Source organism: Neofelis nebulosa, chromosome 16, assembly GCF_028018385.1.
Source record: "Neofelis nebulosa isolate mNeoNeb1 chromosome 16, mNeoNeb1.pri, whole genome shotgun sequence".
NCBI classification, from domain to species: Eukaryota; Metazoa; Chordata; class Mammalia; order Carnivora; family Felidae; genus Neofelis; species Neofelis nebulosa.
This window is the reverse complement of record NC_080797.1, coordinates 56,470,959-56,493,779: the sequence shown is the minus strand read 5'-3', so window position 1 is coordinate 56,493,779 and position 22,821 is coordinate 56,470,959. Positions and strand designations below refer to the sequence as shown.

Here is a 22,821-nt window from a genome sequence, read left to right as displayed (position 1 = left end):
CTCTGCGCCTGCGCACTGCGCGGGCTCAAGGACCCGGATTTAAAGAGACAGGCGCTACAACCGTCGTGGCGGCGCGCGGCCTGTGGGCGCCCGGTGCGAGGCCTGCGGTGTGCGCTGGAGCGGGGAAGGTAGGTGCGCGGCGGGCGCGGCGGGGCCGGGCAGCGGGGAGGGGGGCGGCGCGGGGGGCCGGGGGCCCGGGGCTCGGCGCGGCCCGGGAGCCAGCCCCCTCGGCTCCTCCCCCGCCCGCCCGCCGAGCCCCGGGGCACACCCTCCGTGACGTGGCGGCCCCCGGGGAGCCCACGGGGGTTGGCCCGTCGTTCCCGGGGACCCCCACGGCTCCGCGCGCGGGAGGGTCCCCCGGGGCCCCCGCGGAACCAAGCTGGCCGCGCCGAGGCCGGTGCGCGTCCGTGCCTGTCCGTGCGTGTCGGGAGGCTTTCTCTGCCGGCCGCGTCCCCTTCCCCAGCCCCGGGCCGTGTCCTCGCGCCCCTGGCCGGTCCGAACCGAGGAACTCGCTTCCCCGCTTCCTCCGCGGCCGTCCCCGGGCGTTCGCACCGGCCAGTCGCTCAGCCCACCCCCGCGAAGGCGTCGGGGAAGGCCCCCCGGGAAGAGCGGCTTCGGCGCGCTCGCTTCCCGGCCCGGGCTGCGTTCGGGCCCCAGCCGTTTCATTCTCCACCACGTTGGAGGAAACGCTGCGCGGCGGCCGTTGGGGGCTGCGAGCACACAGGCTTGCTCCGAGCAGCGTGGTGCCTACTCGTGGCCCAGCTCGCCCTGGCCCTCGGGCCCCGCGGAGGGTGGGGTGCTGCGCCGCGCTCTCCGGTCGGCTCCGTGCGGAGCGAGGGGGCGCGCCTCCCAAACATCCTTCTGAGGACCGCGTGGAAACCTAATTCGGCCTGGGCTCCCCCGATGGGCCTGCCCTGCCCACATAACTCACCTCTGCAGACCTCCTCTCCAAGAGAATGCCCCTTGATGAATCTGCGCACTTTGTGTACGTTTTCAGGGAGTTCAGAGCCCCTTACCCCAGCCCATCCATGGACTCCTTTAAATTTTCCCACTCATCCTGTGGAGTAGGTATTGTTTTCCCTACTTTGGAAAGAACAGAAACTGAGACACCAAGGAGTTAAGGGTTTTCTCAAAAATAATACAGTCGGGGCGCCTGGGTGGCGCAGTCGGTTAAGCGTCCGACTTCAGCCAGGTCACGATCTCGCGGTCCGTGAGTTCGAGCCCCGCGTCAGGCTCTGGGCTGATGGCTCGGAGCCTGGAGCCTGTTTCCGATTCTGTGTCTCCCTCTCTCTCTGCCCCTCCCCCGTTCATGCTCTGTCTCTCTCTGTCCCAAAAATAAAAAAAATAAAAAAAAAAAAAGTTGGAAAAAAAAAATAATACAGTCACTCAACTGAACAGCCCCAGTCGCACTCCCATCCCTGATCCCGATCCACCTGCCTTCTTTCTCTGCTTCATGTTGCACTACAGGAAGTAAAGCCTGCCTGTCATTGTAAACAGCTAACGTTATTTCCCTTTTGCAAAGCATGTGCGGGCTGGAAAGAATTTCCAGGATATTTAAAATGAGAACAATGAAGATACTTTGGAAAATATGAATATAAAAAGGTGGGGGGATACCAGGTAGACATAATCCCTTGTTTCCGTGCGGGTTGATCTATCAGTTCCTTTGATTCTTGCCATCCGTTGCTTCAACATTTCCTGATTCGAGGTGCTATAAATTATGAACAGGCTGATTGCACAGAGGGAGCCTCTCCTTAAAGAATAAGTGCTTTCAGTGGGTATTGAACCTGTGCTGTGTGCCCAGCTCTGTTCTTTGGGCCTTCCTCTTAGAATGACAAGTTAGGTACTATCGTTTTCCATATTTACAGTTGAGGACATTGAGGAAGGGAGACGTGAAGTGACCTACCAAGGTCACACAGCTAATGAGCTGGGATATGAACCCAAGCAGTCTGGTTCTAGGCTCTCCACTTAATGGCCTCTCAAAGTAGGTCATCTGATTACATCACAAGTCTATATAGTGAATTATTTTCAGAGGATGGCATATATGTTATGCTTCACATTAAAAACTTCACAAACCTAATGCAGTTCTTCTTGGTGATTAAAAAGAAACTTCAGGATAGCTTGTAATACTTACCAGTCATCATCCATTATGAGTATCGGATGTTGCTGATGGCCTGAGAAAAGCTTTTATGTTATTTGGATTTGATCCCCTTGATTATGATTTACTAGATGTACATGTGTGCATTAGATACTTGAACACCCTTTTGCAAACTGAATTTTCCTGTTTTGAACTTGTCTTCATCCTGTAGGCAAGAAATCTTTAATACTTTGGGAAATGTTTAGTTAGTCAGCATGGACTGTGTTAGGACTCTGGCCTCTGGGGACAGTGGAAGCCTAGCTTCTGGTTTATATGTCACTTTTCCTGCCTCTTTTTCATGCAGCTGTATGACTTTGACTTTCAAGATCCTCTTCCTCCCAGCCCTCCGCGCACTCGGGCGAAAAGAACTCTGCCTCTTCAGCGAACAACATCGCTGGCCTGACAGAAGACAGTTCGGCCATTGGTCAGAAACAGAGCTGTTTCATGGGCACGGCCTCCTCCAGAGAAGAAAGACCATTCTGTCATCCCAGAAAGGCGGTCTAAGACCACGTGCCACCCGCCTTGTTTTCTTGCCAGGGTCGCATGTGGGACTCTGCAGTGGCCCCTGTGAGATGGCCGAGCAACGGTTCTGTGTGGACTACGCCAAGCGTGGCACGGCCGGCTGCAAAAAGTGCAAGGAAAAGATCGTGAAGGGCGTATGCCGGATCGGCAAAGTGGTACCCAACCCCTTCTCAGAGTCCGGGGGCGATATGAAAGAGTGGTATCACATTAAATGCATGTTCGAGAAACTGGAGCGGGCCCGGGCCACCACAAAAAAAATTGAGGACCTCACCGAGCTGGAAGGCTGGGAAGAGCTGGAAGATAATGAGAAGGAACAGATAAGCCAGCACATTGCAGGTGGGTGGGGAACCGGTGCTGAGAGAAAGGAGGGGGAGAGTAGGACCCCATTTTTTTTTTCCTCCCTGCCTGCCTTCTTCTTTTTTGTTGTGTTTGGTTTGTTTTTTTTTTTAACTTTTTGAAAACATTTCCAAACTCACAGGAGAGTTGTGAGGATAAAAAAAGAAAAAAAGAAAGCTCTTCTTCCTTTCCCCAGACATACCTGTTGTTACCATTTCGTTGTCTTTGCGTTATCATTTGTGTTCCTGTGCTGTTACTCTCTCTGTCCATGCGTGCAGTTTTCTTCCTGACCCATTTTAGAGTAGGTTGCATACGTTATGGCCTTGGCCTTGAAGTACTTCAGTGTGTATATCTTAAGAATAGGAATATTCTTTTATGTGACCATAACAGTTATCAGCTCCAGTAAATCGATGCCTTATATGATACTTACATCCACCATCTGTGTTCAGTTGTGTCAGCTGGTCAAACAGTATCTTTTATAGCTTTTGTCTCTGGTACAGAATCCCACTCTAGGATCCAGTATTGCATTTTGTTGTCTCTTTGTCCTCCTTAATGTGGAACATTTCAGTAGTCTTTTTTTTTTTTTTTTTTTTTTTAAATGCCGTTGATATTCTTAAAGACTAGAGTACCTACCATCACACCCTCTTATCTTTCAACTTCTTATCCTATGGACTCACAGGTTACTTTTTCCTGGTGGCTTGTAATTTTATTGTATTTTGTTAATTTGGTACTTATCCCATAGTTGGCCACTTGGGAAACCCCTTTGAGCTGGTTTCTGTGTCCTAGATGCCTCATCATTTTTTAAAATGTTTTTTATTTTTTCAACTTTTTTTTTTATTTATTTTTGGGACAGAGAGAGACAGAGCATGAACGGGGGAGGGGCAGAGAGAGAGGGAGACACAGAATCGGAAACAGGCTCCAGGCTCCGAGCCATCAGCCCAGAGCCTGACGCGGGGCTCGAACTCACGGACCGCGAGATCGTGACCTGGCTGAAGTCGGACGCTCAACCGACTGTGCCACCCAGGCGCCCCTTTAAAATGTTTTTTAAAAAACTTATTTTTATTTTGAGAGAGAATGCACACGTGTGGCGGGGGAGGGGCAGAAGGAGAGAGAGAATCTCAGGCAGGTTCCACACTCAGCACAGAGCCCAATGTAGGGCTTGATGCCATGATGCTGGGATCATGACCTGAGCCCAAATCAAGAGCTGGATGCGGGGCACCTGGGTGGCTCAGTCAGTTGAGCGTATGACTTTGGCTCAGGTCATGATCTCACGGTTTGTGAGTCCGAGCCCTGTGTCGGGCTCTGTGGTGACAGCTCGGAGCCTGGATCCTGCTTCGGATTCTGTGTCTCCTTCTCTCTCTGCCCCTCCCCATCTTGTACTTTGTCTCTCTCGGTCTCTCAAAAAATAAATAAATGTAAAAAAAAAGTTAAAAAAAAAAAAAAAAGAGTTGGATGCTCAACCGACTGAGCCACCCAGGTGCCCTTTTTTAAAAGTATTTTACAAGAGCACACTTTACATACTGTATGTTAGCCAATTTGACAATAAATTATATTAACAAAATAAAATATTTTAAAGTACTTCCTTAATTTTCTGGCATAATGCTCTTAGGCTTACTTTATTTTTTTATTTTATTTCCTTATTATTTTTAAGGTTTTATTTAATTTTTTTTTTTTTGGATGTTTATTTTTGAGAGAGACAGAGACAGAATGCGAGTGGGTTGAGGCAGAGAGAGAGGGAAGAACAGAATCTGAAGCAGGCTGCAGATTCCGAGCTGTCAGCACAGAGCCTGATGTGGGGCTTGAACTAAGGAGCTGTGAGATCATGACCTGAGCTGAAGTCGGACGCTCAACCGACTGAGCCACCAGGCGCCTCTTATTTTTGAGATTTTAAAGTAATCTCTACACGCAATGTGGGGCTTGAACTTACAACCCCAAGATCAAGAGTCCCATGCTCTGGGGTGCCTGGGTGGTTCAGTCTGTTGAGCGTCCGACTTTTGATTTTGACTCAGGTCATGATTGCACAGTTCATGAGATCGAGCCTGACATCTGGCTCTGTGCTGACAGTGTGGAGCTTGCTGGGGATTCTCTCTCTGCTCTCTGCCTCTCTTTCTCTCAAAAAAAAAAAAAAAAAAAAAAAAAAAAATCACATGCTCCACTAGACTAACCCCCCCAGGTGCCCTTCTTAGGTTTACCTCATGTGTATCCTACCATAACCCTGGAATCTGCCATTTCTGAAGAGTCCTGGTTCCATTAGTGGGGAATGGCTTTAAAGAACAAAATCTAGATGCTCTGTATCCTTGTTATCATGAGGTATCTTTGCTTTTAAGCTCTTTTAGCAGACAGAACTAGAAAATGTTATGTTCATATGCAAAAACGGCTGCATATACATACACAGATACATCTATATGCACACGTACATATTCACGTGTGTGCATATTTTAGAAATCTTACACTGGTATTTCCAAATCCATTTAGTCCTTTATGACCTTCCTGTGCTCATATTGACCTTTTTTTTTTTTTTTTTTAACTTTATTTATTTTGAGAGAGAGAGACATAGCATGCAAGAAGGGGAGGGGTAGAGAGAGAGGGAGAGAGAGAATCCCAAGCAGGTTCGGCGCTGTCCATGCGGAGCCCCATGTGGAGCTCAAACCCACGAATCATGAGATCATGACCAAAATCAAGAGTCAGACACTTAACTGACTGAGCCACCCAGGCACTCTTCATGTGTTCATTTTTAAAGTAATCCTATCTTCAATTAAGTATAGTTCTGGTCACTGAAGGAGAACTATAGCAGTGGCTCTAAAAATGGGCAAAAAGATTAAAAAAAAAAAAAAATGGGCATCTATCTATCATTGTTCTTGGAGAGGAGAGAAGACTTCCAAGAGAGAAAGCTACTTCACATATACTCCTTTCTCAGGTTCCCCATCCTGTCCTGACTTGGCCATTGGCCTTAGCCTTTGTCACTTCTTAACTAATCTCCTTCAGAGGAAGAGAAATACAAGGTAGAGTCAGACTGTCACACAGCTCAAAAAACTTAGCAGCTGGGGCTTTTCCTGCCTGTGCCAACCTGACCTGCTCTGTTTTCCATCTTCATTTTACTTTCCTGTTCATCTATAAATCGGGGCTAATTCCATGGAGCTGAGTCCCCAAGTTTTATCTGTGAAGATGTGCTTTCTGATTTTCCCCAAATCTGGAGATTATTATATATGGGATAAGAAGTAGAGAGCGTTGATGAGCGTTACTAACAGAGGCAGAGTAATGGGGTCTTTTGTTGCCAGAACCTGCTCCTTCTTCCCCTGCCCCCAGTACTCTGTTACCCACTAGCTTCACTCAAAAAGATCAGTCCAGGGACATCTGGGTGGCTCAGTCCGTTCAGTGTCTGACTCTTGAGTTCAGCTGAGGTCATGATCTCATGGTTTGTGAGTTCGAGTTCCACGTTGGCACGGAGCCTGCTTGGGATTCTCTCCCTCTCCCTCTCTCTCTGCTCCTCCCTCCCTCTGTTTCTCTCAAAATAAATAAATAAACTTGAAACAAAACCAGATCAGTCCACAGCCAACCTTTGTAATGCCATGGTAGTAACTTACCAAGCAAGGCTGTAAGAGCAGTTGTGAGGTTCTTTGGAAGCTTTTCTCAGGGAGTTTTCACTGAAACATATTTTCCCTTCTTTTGGGGTCCTACAGATTTGTCTTCCAAGGCAACAAGCACACCAAAGAAGAAAGCCGTTGTCCAGGCTAAGCTGACAGCCACTGGCCAGGTGACGTCTCCAGTGAAAGGTGCCTCATTTGTCACCAATACCAATCCTCGGAAATTTTCTGGTTTTGCAGGTGAGAGATTAGGGCTGCTTTAGCCATTATGGTTCTTTTAGTTTGGAATCCTATTTGGGATTCTGGCTAAGAGTGGAAGTTCTGTGCTATCTATCTAGCCTCCTTCATAATTCCCTTTCCTCTGAGCAGAGGCAGGTAATGGCTAATTTTCAGCATTCCAGTTGTATAGCAAGCATTTCTTTGTATATGTGAATCTCTGTGACAGCCTAAAGAGGTTTTGTGTTGGCAGGACTTTTTGCCCTTGAAGTAGTCACCTGGGTCGGATGGAGATGATTATACCCTGCCCTAAAGCTTCCTTGTTTTTTGGTACTGAACGAAGTTTGAGAACTTGCATCCCTAACCTTGCCCAAACCAGAGCTGAAAGTACGGAAGAAGGGAGGTGGCATGTGTGTCCTGTGTAACAGGTAGTACTGGGCTAGGTAGGGACTCTTGCCCATGTAATTTGGTTTGTTCTTCAGTTAACCTTACGAAGTACTTTTACGAGGCCTGTCTTATGAAAGAGAAAGCTGACGTCCAGCGTTCATTATGGAATTAGTATTTACGCTAAAGTCTGTTTAACTCCCAACGCCTGTGCTCTTTTCCCTGCACCCTGCTGCCTCTATCATTTGGAGACATTTCTGTGACTCGGGTAAAGAAAGTAAAGCCAAACACATGGCCTTACAAGTTGTGCGCGGAGGTGGCTTTTTGTGAGTGAAAGAAGCGTAGGCTTGAAGTCAGAAGTCCCAGCATGTGACAGCTCGCTCAGGGGAGCACGTCGCTCTACCTCTGAGCTTCTGTGGCCTCATCTGTGAAGTGGGAACTGTAACACCTGCCTCGTTTACCACCCGGTATTCTCATGAGCACTAATGGAGAAAAGATTGCAAAAACAGTGCCTGATTCTGTGGGGGTTTTATTGTTTTAAAACTCTGAGGTTTGGTTTTTGTGTGGTGGTAGGCCAGAGACAGAAGTACAGAAGAGTTCAGGTAGCAATAAGGACAGCATGTTTCTGGAAGGGCCCTGGTCCTAGGGAGGGGAATTTGGGAGGAACTGAGAGAAATGGGGTGTTCTAAATTCTCGCATCCTGCTGAACGTCGACACTTTGGAGATTTTGTCCCCTAAAATCCTCTGTAGACTCCGGGTCAGAGATGGGGATGGGTTCATAATTTACAAACCCCAGACAAGAGGAAGCTTATGTCAGCAGTCTGCTTGCTAATGGATCTGCTGCAAGCTTGCAGAACAGAATTTGCTTTGTAAATAGCCACAAGTAAGTAAGAGAGGACCATTTGGGGATGTCTGGAGGAAAGTCTTGCTCATTTAGCCAGATACCTGTTATTTTGGCAAGAAGAAAGAAGTGGTGATGGGCGGGTGGGAGTGGCGAAAGGCTGGAAACGCCTTCTCCCTGGTCTTGGGTTCCTCATCAGTATGAGGAGATTGAACTAGGTAATCTTTAAGGCATCTTCCAGCCCCAACAGTCTGCGGTAGTGATGATTTCCCACTGACTAATATGTCGCTTGGTTTCTTCTCTCCTCCCTGCTTCTCTGGGGTCAGCTTTACCATTGCTGAGGTCTGCTCTCGGCACAAAGGTGACCTGTTCTGTGCGGCACTCGTATAAACACATGCGCGTCAGCTGGGCACCTGCATGGGTGTGAGGCCAGTGTTTCTTTCCCATTAATAGCTGTGATGCCTGTTCTTTACCTGTAAGGTGGGAATAATGATATCCCCCCCACAGGGCTATTTTGGGGGATTAAGTGAAGCTCCAGCAGATGGCTTGTCACTTTCCCTTTCTTCTTTCTCAGCAAGGCCAGTGAATCCTCCCTCATGTTTCTCTCTCCAACAGCCAAGCCCAACAACTCTGGGGAAGCCCGCTCAAGCCCTACCCCTAAGGCAAGCCTGTCCTCAAGCAGATGTGACCCTAAGCACAAGGATTGTCTGCTACGTGAGTTTCGGAAGTTGTGTGCCATGGTGGCTGAAAATCCTAGCTACAACACGAAGACCCAGATCATACAGGAGTTCCTTCGGAAAGGTTCAGCAGGAGGTGGGGCCTAGAACATCCTGGATGGGCTTTTCCTTTGAAGAGCTCAGAGTCGTGACTGGTTTCGTGGGCATGTGAACTATACGGTTTCACGGGGGGAGAGGGGGAGCTTGCTTTGGTGTAATCTTCTGTTAATACCATCTTGAAATTCTCTTTTTTTTCTTTAGATTTTTCTTTTTTTTTTTTTATTTTTTTTTTTAAATTTTTTTTTTTTTTTCAACGTTTTTTATTTATTTTTGGGACAGAGAGAGACAGAGCATGAACGGGGGAGAGGCAGAGAGAGAGGGAGACACAGAATCGGAAACAGGCTCCAGGCTCCGAGCCATCAGCCCAGAGCCCGACGCGGGGCTCGAACTCACGGACCGTGAGATCGTGACCTGGCTGAAGTCGGACGCTTAACCGACTGCGCCACCCAGGCGCCCCTAGATTTTTCATTTTTAAGTAACCTCTACACCCAACATGGGCTCAAACTCATAACCCTGAGATCAAGAGTTGCATGCTCTACCCACTGAGCCAGCCAGATGCCACTTGAAATTCTTAATAATTTTGAAGAATGAGCCCTGCATTTTTACTTCTTCTTTTTTTTAATGTTTATTTTTGACAGAGAGAGAATGAGAGAGAGATCGTGAGCAGGGAGGGGCAGAGAGAGAGGGAGACACAGAATGTGAAGCAGGCTCCAGGCTCCGACCTGTCAGCACAGAGCCCAGTGCAGGGCTCGAACTCACAAGCTATGAGATCATGATCTGAGCTGAAGTCGGATGCTCAACCAGCTGAGCCCCCTCAGGCGCCCCCATTTTTACTTCTTATCAGGCTCCACGGGGAGCACAGCCAGTTGTTCTTGGAACACAGTGGCGTCACTCTTCTGCTGCCCTTATTTTATCCCCAGAAGGCCGGAAGGACCTATTGCATTTGACCAAGAGGAAAGTTCACTATCCTGCATGTTGGATAAGGTTTTTGTGAACGATTCATCTAACAAATGATCATTGAGCATCTGAATGTGCTCATCACTGGGGACACTAAAGCAAAACAGTGGCTCCTCCCTGTGGGAGTTCATCCGGGGAGGTAGATGCGTAAGCCACGAGCCACTAGATGCGGTAGCCTCTACCTCTGTGATGAAGTACACGGGGTATTGTGGCAGCACAGACAGCGATGTAGACATCTCTTTCAGTTCCTTGAGTTTATGTATGTGTTTGTTTAAGCTCCCATTTCTCAAGAAGGGTTCTATTCTTCTGCCTCCAGATGGTTTCCACGGTGACGTGTACCTAACAGTGAAGCTGCTGCTGCCAGGTGTTATTAAGAGTGTTTACAACTTGAACGATAAGCAGATTGTGAAGCTTTTCAGCCGCATTTTTAACTGCAACCCAGATGATATGGCACGAGACCTAGAGCAGGTCAGAGGAAGGGGAGGGTGGGCGGCGTTCCAGGTGGGGTCTGCCGAGCCAGGCACCTGCAACCTCTTTTTTCTGGTTGGGGCATATACTGTTTTAGGAAACTGAAACCCATTTGAGCAAGCTTCCTTTTCGAGAGAGCTTCCTTTACTAGAGGCCACAGCCGTTAGTGTCACAAGGTTGAGGACTGAAATTGGACTGCTGACCCCATGAGAGGCCTAGATCTCAGCGACGGGGTTTGAGACTTCCCACTGGCTCTCCTTGGGTTCTCATTCTGGGCCCTCCTTTTTCTTGGTTTTTTTTTTCACCGTAACTTGGTATAACATTCAGCTTTTGTTTGTTCACAACTCCAGCTTTGGCAGCATAGAAAGTTTCTAACCGAGCGCTGCCCTTACCTGATGACCATATTTGTTTCTTGGTCCAAATTCTACCAGGAACCCAATTGGCTGCGTCCTGGATTAGTCCCTCCTTGCGTCACTTCTCAGCCAAGGCAGATGGCCAGATCCTAAGGCGGGTAGAGGTGCCCTTTCCAGGAACTGTGGGTGGGATACAGTCTCCAAGAAGTGACGCCAATATGTGCGAGCTGGGAATAGGAGTGATGATTGAAATCCCTGACTCACCTTTAGTGCTGGGGGTTGGGAGATACGCTCGGCCACTCTGGGGTTGCAGCAGAGCCATTTTGGTTTTTGGAGACAGGGTGACGTGTCAGAGACGATCAGAGTCTTCTTTGAGCAGAGCAAGTCTTTCCCTCCAGCTGCCAAGAGCCTCCTCACCATCCAAGAGGTAGATGCGTTCCTCCTTCGCCTCTCCAAGCTCACCAAGGAGGATGAGCAACAGCAGGCCCTGCAGGACATCGCGTCCAGGTCGGGGGAGCTGCCTCGTGGGGCTGGGCGTGGGGAGATGCGATCGCCAGGAGAGGAGGCTTTGGGGGTCCACAGCTCTGCAGAGACCAAGCTGAATGTGCCTCACCCCTAGGTGTACAGCCAATGACCTTAAGTGCATCATCAGATTGATCAAACATGACCTGAAGATGAACTCAGGTGCAAAACACGTGTAAGTCCCAGCCCCTCTGATGGCCTGAGCTGCCAGCTTCCTTTGTTGCCAGCTGGGGTCAGGGCCTTGGAGTCCTGATCTAGATTTAAATCCTCATTATGCCTTATTCCTTCGTGTAGGACCCATCACTAGACCTAGCTCAGCCTCCGTTTTCTCACGTAAAATGTAAGGATCCCCTTCTCACGCAGTTGTTAAAATGGAAAGTATGGAGCATGTTCAAAAAATAGAATATGAGTTCCTTGTCCGCCCCGGCCCCCTCTTTGCCGTGGCAGCACCCATGGAGGCCCAGTATCTCAAAATGCTGAGTTTTTCAAGAGCTTGTTTTCCTGTGAAAGGCTTTAGACAATAGAGCTTCAGCTTCCCCTCTGTATTGAGATGCTCTCTCTCTGAGAACTGACTGCTATCTAAAGCAGTAAGGTCAGAGACAGTGGGTTTTGTTTCCTTGCTCCCATCTGCCTTGGCAGGTTAGATGCCCTTGACCCCAATGCCTATGAAGCCTTCAAAGCCTCACGCAACCTGCAGGACGTGGTGGAGCGAGTCCTCCGCAATGAGCAGGAGGTGGAGAAGGAGCCGGGCCGGAGACGAGCTCTGAGTGTCCAGGCTTCACTGATGACGCCAGTGCAGCCCATGCTGGTAAGGATGCTGCTCCGGCCCCACGTGCTCCAGATACTCCCCGTCCTTGTGAGATCTGCTAGGGTATGATGCTGGAGGGGTTTGGGGAGGGAACAGTGGAATTGTGGAGGGGTATGTTTCCGTGGGGAATTAGAGGTAACGGAGAAGGCGGCGTGACCTAGCAGAAATACCTGAATTCTAGGCCCGACTCTGCCAGCAAGCTGTAGAATCTTGAATGAGTTACTTGGCCCTTCTTAGTTTTTTCCTTCCCTCACACGAGTGATGTATGAAATCTTCTGAAGCATCTACTTAGAATGGTTTGTCGGTCATCTTTCCTGAAAACAGGTGGATGTATTAAGTAACTCCTGAGAGTCTGTGACCTACCCCAAAGTAGCTCTGAGACTTAGTGCCAGAGCCGAGCTGCTTATGACAGGGTGGCTTGGCCTCATATTCTTCTGGAAAGCACAGCTCAAGGAATGAAGACCAGGTGTGACTGAGATCATCTTGAGCCTCTGTTCATTTCACGAGATGTGGGATTTCCTTTCTGGCATTGGTTTTTCTGTGCATCGGGCCCCTCCACATATGCTGCCGGGCCTACTATGCGGTCCCTGGGTTGCTCCAGCCGGTGCAGTGCCTTTTGTGAACCTGCCTTGTGTGTGCTACTAATGCCTGCGCAGAAGTGTTCTCTCCCTCCCGGGAATGTGGGATGGCCAGCTCCAAATTTGAGTTCACCATCCTGGGGACAGGACTCTTGTCACCGGCAGTAGTGGCCTTTCTGACTTTTATAAGAGTTCTCTCCAAAGTCTGTTGTACAACTTGTCACTTATTTGAAGAGTGGCATGGGTTCTGTAGCTTAGTGCTTAACCCCCAGGCTTTGGAGTTGGGGCTAGCTGCAAACACCAGCCCTGCCATTGACCAGCTATATAACTTTAAGTAAGGACTCAACCTCTTTGAACGTCTTGTTTTCTCAACCATGAAGCTAAGACAGCGTCCCTCATGTAAGATAGCACATGGAGGGTGTGGCGGGGCTATGTCTGATCTATACCCGTGAATAGCCCCAGAATGGTAGTCAGTCAGTGTTGTGTGAGGCAGGGTGGCCCTGGTATGTGAAGAAGCACTCCTGTGACCTGTCCTGACCCCTGTCCCTGACCGCTGCCGCCCTGCCAGCCCCTGTCAACGTTCTGCATCCCTTATCTTACCTCTGCGTACCTCCTTTGCTGACCGGTGTGTTTAACAATAAGCCAAGACCCTGCAAGATCTTAAATTATTGAGAAGAAAATGAAATGCTGTTTCAGTGGAAGTTTATTACTCTTTTAAAATGAATCACATTCGTAGTCTTCAAAAGGCAAGCTCCGTGCCAGCCCTGAGGGCATCCTCCGGTCCTCACTCCCCAGGACCTCGACTCTGGGGCTGTCCCTGCTGAGCAGCCCCCAGTGGGAGAGCACCTGTAAGTCTCCAGGCTTGTCTTTCCTCACCCCAAGGCCGAGGCCTGCAAGTCCATCGAACATGCGATGAAGAAGTGTCCTAACGGCATGTTCTCTGAGATCAAGTATGACGGGGAGCGAGTCCAGGTGCATAAGAACGGAGACCACTTCAGCTACTTCAGCCGCAGCCTCAAGCCCGTCCTGCCTCACAAGGTATAGGTTCCTTCTTTTCTGCCGGGACTTTCTTAACCTTCCCGCCTCTAAGACTCTCAGGGGCAGGGTTCCGTAGTCATTTCAGCTCTGGTACCCAACAGGGGTTGTCTCGTATCTGTTGAATGAACGTGTGTTTGTTTTTGGAGTCTCATAACGAGGGGCTGCCCAGTAGGGACAGCCAAAGAGCCCAGACTTGGGTAAGTCAACAGAGCCCCAGGGGACAGTGATGCTCCCCTTGCCCACTGTGACACTGGGACAGTGAGCTCACCTTGCAAGTGACTTGCAGTGCTTGTCTCTTACGTTTCCATGCCCGTGTGCTTCTCAGAGCTAAATTCCAGGTCGGGTACAAAAGGCTGTGGAACTGTCGTTCATGAGTTTGGTAAATATTTATCGAGTGTTTTGTCTGTGCTGAGCACTGTTCTAGGTAGTGGGTGTACAGCAGTAAAAAAATGGGCAAAGGTTCTTGCCCCCTGGAGGCTTACATGCTGACGGAAACAGTCCAGTGGGGACATCTGGGAGCCCAGACTCCTGTCCTTCATTCAGGGGCGTTAAGAACCTCACCCCTCAGTCCTTCTCAGCACCAGGGCCTCTGTGAGCCTTGGGGCTGTCTTCAGGGGAAAGCACCTGGAACATCTGGCCCCAGGAGCTTGTGAGTAGATGGACTTCCTGTCCTTGCTACCCGTTCTCTTCTTGCTCAGACTCCATTTTTCAGAGCTCCGGGGGTGAAGGGGACCTGTTGGGTGGCTCCCGTGCTCCCCTCCCCTTGCCTTCCTGCTAGAGCCCTGAGCCTCGAGCTGTTCATTTCAGATGTCCAGAGGAGAGCTCAGCACTGCCCTCCCTGGGGAGAGGAGCGCAGGCTCACTGGCGTGGTCGGACCCAGTAAAGCCGCCGAGGAACTGTTCCCAGGGAGCAGCTGCTCAGTGGGCACCTCTGTTACCCAGGAAGAAGTTCGAGCCTGGCTTTTCGGAGTGTAGAGCCCTTTCCAAAGCTTCATTCGTTCCTTGTCTCTCCTGTACTTCGGGTTTGTGAAGAGTGGGTTGGGGATTGAAGCAGAGCAGGACAGGTATACAGGCCTCTCCTGTCCCAGCTTCCAGCCCCATAGGTAGCAAGGGCCTGCGTGCCCGGCCCAGGGGAGGAATCGGGCCGCAGTCACGCTCTCTGGACCTCACTGCTGGCATCACTTGGCAGGGGCTAGCGAGGGTGACGGTGGGACTCCTCCCTCTCTGGAACTATCAGAGACTAGGTTTCTACCTCTATCAGGAAAAACTCTAATTCCAAACATCCTTTCTTACTCATTTTGAAGATGGTTGTGGATTTCAAGCTCTCGGAGAAGACCCTCCTGTTTCCTTGCTGCTCCTAAGAGGGTTCATTTCTTCCTTTCCATCCACCTCTTTGTAGCTGACCTGTTCTCCCCACAAGTGTCTGCCTGGCCGCACTCCCTCCTCTCATGTTTGTCCACCCCCACCTGCTCCTGCGCATACTCCACACCCTTTTTCTTCCTTTTTCCTCCAAACTCTCCTCCATGGCTCAGGGGACTCAACCCAGGCCCACCTCTTCCTGGGTCCGAAATACCCATTCCTCTGGTCTCAATGGCTGGTACGGCTTAGGTCTGTTTTACACATGAGTTTGGCTCCCCGTGTTGATGTTCTGCGTTCCTTGTGGGGCCTGGGTTTTGCTTTCTGGCTCGGATGTAGGTCACTGCTGCCAGTTCCTCTGTCCCTTACCTAAGTCACCCTTTTGCCTCCAGGTGGCCCACTTTAAGGACTATATCCCCCAGGCTTTCCCTGGGGGCCACAGCATGATCTTGGACTCTGAGGTGCTCCTGATCGACACTAAGACAGGCAAACCGTTGCCCTTTGGGACTCTTGGGGTGCACAAGGTACTGGCTCAGGGCCACACATGTGGGAAGGAGCATGTGTGCGCATGTGGACGTGGACGTATGCGTGCTGTTGGTCTGAATGATGGGGAATCTGTCACTCACTCAAGGTTAGGCTTATTCTTTGTTTCTGAACTATTTCTGAATGTAGCCCTGAGTTTAGATGTGTTTTTTGTTTTTTACATAAAAGGAACTAGTACGGGGAACTTAGAATTGGGTTGATTTCCATTTAGGACCATGTGCTAAGTGCCCTTGTGGCCCAGGGCTTCAGAGCATGTCAAGACTTTTCTGTCCAGTGCTTTAGAGGGTCTCCAGAAGTGGATTGGGACTCCCTATTTTTTCTGCCCTCTTGTTTTTGTCCCTCATGTATCTCCTATCTCATTTTTCTTTACAGAAAGCTGCCTTCCAGGATGCTAAAGTCTGCCTGTTTGTTTTTGATTGTATCTACTTCAATGACATCAGCTTGATGGACAGGTGAGGGAGCTCTTTTTGGCTCCTGAGTAGGGAGGCAAGGGCTCGCTCACCTTGGGAAGGAGGGAGGGGAAGGGGCTGGAGCCTGTGCCTCTTTGTACCCAGAGGTGGGGAGGAGGGAGCTAAGAAGTAGCACACTTGCTACACGCACAGTGCTCCACGAAGCAGAAACGGGACCTGCGAGGGTGAAGTGGCCTTTGTGCCGCAGCTCGGTCACAAGGGAGGCTTTGAGCCATGGCAGTCCCTCTCACGAAGCAGCAGTTCGTCGCTGAGTCCCTCCCTCCTCAGAATTCCTGATGGGGGTCGGAGGACCCTGACCTCAGCTCTCTCATCCCCCTTAGGCCTCTGTGTGAGCGGCGGAAGTTTCTTCATGATAACATGGTTGAAATTCCCAACCGGATCATGTTCTCAGAAATGAAGCAAGTCACTGTGAGCAAAGACCACACCCCAGACAGCCGCCTAGTTGTTTGAAAGGACACACAGCCCCTTGGTCAGATGTGACTGGGAGAACGAGTCTCAGTTGTCTTATGGGGGCTGCCGACGTGTGTATGTCGTCCACTAGTCACCCCCGGGAGGACAGGGCATGAAACACTCTTCTGCGACGGGCTCCCCATGTCTCACAGCCGCAGTAGCTTTCTGGTTGGGAGAATCCCTGCTTTGCAAGACCTTGGTTTGTCGTTCTCAAGTCGGGGTATTTCCAGTGGGCCCCGCACTAGCGTGCGAAAGGGAACCGCGGCCACCTCCCCGCCACAGCAGTGTCTGTTCTCATGCCAACCTCAGCATCTCTCTGTTATCCTTCAGAAAGCTTCGGACTTGGCCGACATGATAAACCGGGTCATCCGAGAGGGGTTGGAAGGGCTGGTGCTGAAGGACGTGAAGGTGAGCCACTCAGCCACTCACACCCTCCGCCTTCTCTCTCCTGCGGGCTCCCCCACCCACCCGGTCTCTCCAGCCCTGGCCAGCAGAGGGCGGCGTCAGCCTGAGGTGGCCGGGGCTGGCTGCAGGAGGGCCCTTTCCAGGGTCCACACAGCTCCGTTCTGTGTCTAGAGGATGGGTTTGTGTGTGTTTCCTGGGCCGTGAGCTGGGGGGTCTTGGCCAGAGTGGGCCGGGCACTGTGGTAGAGCCGAAATGTCAAAGGAAGAGGTAAATCCCACCCTTTTGCGGGTTCCATTCTAGTTTGAATCTCTCTTGCTTTTTCCTCTCAGGGTACATATGAGCCTGGAAAGCGGCACTGGCTGAAAGTCAAGAAAGACTATTTGAACGAGGGGGCCATGGCTGACACAGCTGACCTGGTGGTCCTTGGGGCCTTCTATGGGCAAGGGAGCAAAGGTCAGGGCGGCCTCTGGATGGGACTTCTTTGACAGGCACCACTCAGGGTGTAGGCTGGCCTTTTTGCTGGCTTAATCTACCAGCACGGCCCGTCATGATTTCCACGGTTCTGGGATCAAGGGCCCCAGACTGGCCCGTGTCACCTCAGGTGGGGACATCTATGTGAGAGCTATAGACTTGGGCAGGGAGAGGTCAGGCAAGAGTACCCTATGCTACCTGGCATTAAGACGCTCACCATCAACTACTTCTCGGGGCCTGGCCACTTTCTACTCAGAGAAAAATCTCAAAATCTCCTGACTGGAGGGGAAGCTGGGGTCTGAGGAATGAATCTACTATGTGCCAGACATTGTTCAAGTTGTTTTACTCACCGGAATCTGACAAATTCTCTGTGATTGTCCCTAATTGACTAAAGAGGAAATTGGGGCTCATAAAGGTTTAACTTGTGCGGCTAGTAAGAGGTAGAGGAGGTAGATCCAGGAGGGGCACTCGGCGCTCTGATGCCTGGGCCCAGGGCTTTCCCCTCCAGCAGGCTGCCCCTCACTGGGCACGTGGGGCTGACAGCAACGGCTCCCTCCATCCGCAACTTAACTTGCCGCCCCCCTCAGGTGGCATGATGTCCATCTTCCTCATGGGCTGCTATGACCCAGGCAGCCAGAAGTGGTGCACGGTCACCAAGTGTTCGGGAGGCCACGATGATGCGACGCTTGCCCGCCTGCAGAAGGAACTGGACATGGTGAAGATCAGTAAGGTGAGGAAGGGACCTGGTCGGCCCGGGCCTCTGGACTGGCCGTCGTCACTGAGACTGGCTGTGCTTGGGGGACTGTGGGGATCGTTGATCTGTCTCCACAGAGAGTTGCTGATTGGCCATGGGAGCAGTATTAGGCCTTCAGAGTCTTTGAGTGCCAACCTTGTGCAGACCGGCCCGCCTGCCCCCTGGGCCACACTCTCTCTGGGGAGGGAGGATCCCCTGGGGTGAGGGTCAGCCTTTTGTGAACAGTCACCTCTTTGCACAAGCCTGTGACCGGGGAGGGGAGTAGCATCTGCTTCTGGTTTTGGCGTGGGAACAGCCCAGCACAGCGTCTTTTGTCTTCCAGGATCCCAGCAAGATACCCAGCTGGCTGAAAATCAACAAGATCTACTACCCGGACTTCATAGTTCCAGACCCAAAGGTATCAGCCCAGTGGCTCGAGGCCCTTCAGCCCACAGAACGAGCTTGCCGATTCCGTAGGGCCACAGAGATGCCGTTTCAACCTCGCGGAGAGCCCACCTGAGGATGGGGGTCTAGACCGGGCAGCCAAGTGATGGGCCAGTCAGCCCTGAGGAATCCTCAATAGAGGGAGGATGACACTGACCTCCCCTAGACACAGAGGGTTTGCTCGAAGTGACCAGGCCCAGTTCCTTCTGTGACTGACAGAGAAATTGAGACCCTGGAGGAGAGCCAGAACTTCCCTAAGGTCACATAGCGTCAGCAGCACCTGTTAGCCAGTGCTTTTTGGTTTTAACGGGTCTGTGTTGCTTCTAGCTGGTTGGGAGAGGCTTCCCTGCTTCACCAGCGAGTGACCTGACTTAACTCCTGACAGAAAGCTGCCGTGTGGGAGATCACAGGGGCTGAGTTCTCCAAATCTGAGGCTCACACGGCCGACGGAATCTCCATCCGATTCCCTCGTTGCACCCGGATCCGTGATGATAAGGACTGGAAATCTGCCACTGACCTCCCCAAACTCAAGGTGCCTGCTTACACTGCATGTGTGTCCTCTGCCCTGCTGTCCTGGCCTGGCACCCCAGCTGTCTGGCCCGCTCACATGTTCTCTCTCCCCTGAGACCAGGAGGGCAGTGGAGGGAGACCACCTGTCACAGGGCCAGGAGCTGCAGCACCCCGAGGGAGAATGCCGTGCTGCTCTCCGGCTTCCTGCTCGGGGGCTGGCCCCAGGCTGTGGTCTGTGCTGCTGAGAAGAACCGGGGGACAGAGAACAGTGATTTGTACCAACTCCCTAAGAAACAGGGCCGGAGTTTAGAAAAGCACTGAGGGGCACCTAGGTGGCTCAGTCGGTTGGGTGGTCGACTCTTGATTTTGGCTCAGGTCGTGATCTCTCGGTTCGTGGGATCGGATCCTGCACTGGGCTCTGTGCTAACAGCGGGGAGCCTGCTTGGGATTCTCTTTGTCCCTCCCTCACTCTCTAAATAAATAAACTTAAAAACATACACACACACACACACACACACACACACACACACACACACACACACCAAGAAAGCCAGCTGCTTTTTTCCCTGCCATTTATTTATCTGTCTCCCCTCTTTGTTCCTTAGCCACACAGACCTAAGACACACCTCAGAGGCCAGTGGCTGGGAAGGGAAGGGAAGGATCACACCTGATATTCCCCGTGCCTCTCCTCAGGAACTGTACCAGCTGTCCAAGGAGAGGGCAGACTTCACTGTGGCGGCCGGAGACGAAGGGAGCTCCACTACTAGGGGCAGCAGCGGAGAGAACGAGGTTACCTCGCGGCCTGCCTCCAGGGCCTCCCCGAAGCAGCCCTCCACCAGTGCCAAGAAGGCAGGAGGGAGGCGGAGCAGCCCCGACAGCCGAGGCGGTGAGGAGGAGGGAGGGGCTGGGGGGATGAGTGTGGTGTGAAGGCAGACATCGAAGGACAGGCACCCGGTCTGACATTCCAGCTCTGAGATCGTGTGATTCTCTGCATCCACCGTGGCAGACATTGACCGTGTTCCTGTTGTGTGTCCAGCCGCGGGCCAGAAGCCATTCTCCTGGGCCCCCTCCATCTGCTCAGTAAACCTGAGTGACGGGACCCCAGGAGAGCCCACCTGACCTTTGGATAAGCCCCCTCTGAGCTCCCCTCCCGTCTCAGCCGTGCTCCTAGGAGAGCCAGGGCCTGGCCCTTCTGCATGCTGCCCTGACCTCCGGGGTCCGTCCGCTCTCCTCCCCACCGCCTAGTTCTAACCCCGCGCTCTCCCGCAGGTAGTAAGCCCACAGCGAAGCCTCCCCCTGTGAGAGTGGGAGAGAAGCGGAAGGCTCCCGACGAGCCCCCGGGCCAAGCAAAGGTGAGGGGAAAAATGGCGGGGTGCCCGCGGCCGGCTTGGCCCGGGGCTGTGCGTTCCCTACCCTGCACCGGAACACAGAGAGATGAGCGATGTCTGGGGACTGATGGCCAGATACGCACCCCACCCCGCCGCGGTTGCCAGCGCCGCTGCTCCACCCTGTGCCCTCTCGTTGCCTTGCAGAGGCGGCCGGCCAGCCAGCAGAGAGGAAGGAGAGCTGTGCCCGCAGGCAGGAGATAGAACAGCCGGGCCTCGCTGAGAGGCTGCAGGGACCCATCGGGCTGCCGCTCCCAAGTCACAGTTTACATTAAAGAAAGGGGAGGAAGCCCAGTCTGGGTGGAGTGCGGCTGGCCGTGTGAGTCTGTGCTGTCTGTGCTCGGGGCCAGAGCAGACCGAGCCCACGAGGAGCGGAGCGGGGAGAGGGCGCTGGCTTGGTGATTGTCCCCCAGAGAGCCCTTCGCCTTTTGTAGCCCCTTCTCGGTCATTGGTTTGACAACAGCTATTGAGCACCTACTGAGGCCAGGGATTAGGCTGGCCCAGGGGGGACGTGGGAAGTAAACACCCGATCTCTGTACCGTGTGACGGAGCCACACAGTCCTCCCCGCTAGCCAAAGCAAGCACCTAAGTTTGGCAAGTCAGGCCCTGAGCCCCGTCCCCGGCAGACGTGTAGAACCGTTCCCGTCTTTTCCCTGCGCGAAGCCCTTGAATCCGTCCACGGCCGAGGAGGGCTCCTGACCCCACAGCCTAGCTCGATCAGCCGGCATCCCGGAGTCCGAGAGCCACTGGTCCCGCCTGCCGGATGGTTCTCGGACATGTACTTCCCCCTTCTCCAGGTCCCCGCATGGGGACCCACCCTGTCTTCCTCCTTTCCCTCTAGGCAGGGAGGGAGGGGGGTGCTTCCTCTAGAGTGGCTGGAGGACATGGGTTTCAGTGCCTGTTCCTTTTCTCCACTGAACTCTCCATGCTGGTGTCCTGACCACTAGGCTTCATCTCTGGCTCTTGTTGTGTCTCAAGTCCCCTTAGTATCTGGCCTGTGCTCGTCTCTGTGGAGGCCCATAGGCCCCACTGCTGACCACGCTGACCCGTGTGCGTTTGCAGGTGCTGCTGGACATCTTCACTGGGGTGCGGCTCTACCTGCCACCCTCCACGCCAGACTTCAGCCGTCTCAGACGCTACTTTGTGGCATTCGATGGGGACCTGGTGCAGGAATTTGACATGGCTTCGGCCACGCACGTGCTGGGGAGCAGGGACGAGAACCCTGAGGCCCAGCAGGTCTCCCCGGAGTGGATCTGGGCATGTATCCGGAAACGGAGGCTGGTAGCTCCCTGCTAGGACCGCAACCTTCCGTCTCCCTTGGCCGCACTCTTCCTGCCTCCCCACAGGCCTGTGCTCCTGCTGGGCAGGCAGGCGGCCCCAGGAACCAGGGGAAGCGGGTGGCATTTCTTCTCCAAGCGGTGCATTTTCAGAACACGCCAGCCATGCTTGGTCTCTTCCCGACCAGGATGGACTTGCTGTGGGCACCCCTCCAGGGAAATCACTTTCTCCTGCTGGTTTACATAGATCTTTCAGATCTGGGTGCTGGTTTGGTTGTCTTTGTTTTCTTTCAAAAGCAGCTTCCCCACGCGCCCCCCCCCCCCGCCCATAAATAAAATCTCTTGCAGTTATCCCTGGCCTTGCCCCCCATCCCCTGTAACTTCCCTAGCGATTAAGGCTATTGAAGGCCGTCCACAAAGCCACTTGCCCCTTTTACTTGCAGGCTCATTTTAAAAGTTGTATTTAAAAGATTGCCTTCGGAAACGCTTCTTATACTTGGCGGAACTTGTATTCATCTTGGCCCTTTTTGCCAGGAATGAATCCTTATTTGAAAGAAAACAAAATGAATTTTATGACTTAATTCTCTGTGTTCTCCTCTTCCAGGGTATGGGTCCTGGTTTGAAGGGAGGGCACCAGGATCAGGTAGGAAAATGGGGCCTTTCTACAGAAGCGAGGTTGTGTGAGCTACTCCTCTGGGGGACATAGGGCTCCAGGAGGATCTGCCTCCTCCGAATCTGGAAGCAAGACTGGTTTTGAAAGTCAGAAACCCACCCGAGGACAAAACCTACACAGCGTCCTTACCAAGAAAGGCTCCTGTGCCACTGAGGCTGGTTTCTTTGAATAAAAGGAAGACAATTTAGTGTAGAGGAGTGCTGTTCAGTAGAACTTTCTCTGGCAATAGAAATACCCTGTAAATCTTCACTAGCCAAAATAAATTAGGCACACTTAGCTATGGAGCTCTTGGAATGTGGCTAACACAACTGAGGAACTGAAGTTTTCATTTTAATTCAACTTTAAATGGTCCCATGTGGCTAATAACTACCACATTGGACAGTGCAGGGATGGGCCTGGTTCAGATCCGAGCCGAGACTCCGAGGCTGTGACATCTGAGCCTCGCTTCCTCCCGGAGGAATGAGGAGAGGACTTGTGCCTGTGTCCTTAGGCTGCTGCGAAGAGTAAACAGATCCAGGATAACCTGTGTGAAGCACTCAGCACAGCGCCCAATCTGCAGTTTTCTGGAGCAGGGACTGCACGCGTGCC

At 52.0% G+C, this 22,821-nt stretch overlaps 1 protein-coding gene across 5 annotated transcripts; it reads left to right on the top strand.

Moving 5' to 3' along the window:
- Positions 1 to 22,141, top strand: LIG3 (DNA ligase 3). Of its 5 annotated transcripts, none has more exons than XM_058705499.1 (20): positions 1 to 128; positions 2,439 to 2,992; positions 6,673 to 6,816; positions 8,633 to 8,830; positions 10,067 to 10,218; positions 10,912 to 11,078; positions 11,191 to 11,268; positions 11,733 to 11,901; positions 13,362 to 13,517; positions 15,265 to 15,396; positions 15,788 to 15,867; positions 16,206 to 16,293; positions 16,666 to 16,743; positions 17,070 to 17,193; positions 17,799 to 17,941; positions 18,288 to 18,362; positions 18,774 to 18,920; positions 19,592 to 19,784; positions 20,168 to 20,250; positions 21,346 to 22,141. In XM_058705499.1, exons 2-20 carry the CDS (start codon positions 2,443 to 2,445, stop codon positions 21,577 to 21,579), a joined length of 2,991 nt encoding a protein of 996 aa, XP_058561482.1. In that variant the 5' UTR covers positions 1 to 128; positions 2,439 to 2,442; the 3' UTR covers positions 21,580 to 22,141. The 5 variants fall into 5 exon arrangements, with proteins under 5 accessions (XP_058561482.1, XP_058561485.1, XP_058561481.1 ...); XM_058705498.1 differs by lacking the exon at positions 1 to 128 and adding an exon at positions 284 to 985; XM_058705501.1 differs by lacking the exons at positions 1 to 128; positions 21,346 to 22,141 and adding exons at positions 284 to 985; positions 20,431 to 20,588.
- Positions 22,142 to 22,821: the final 680 nt, after the last annotated feature.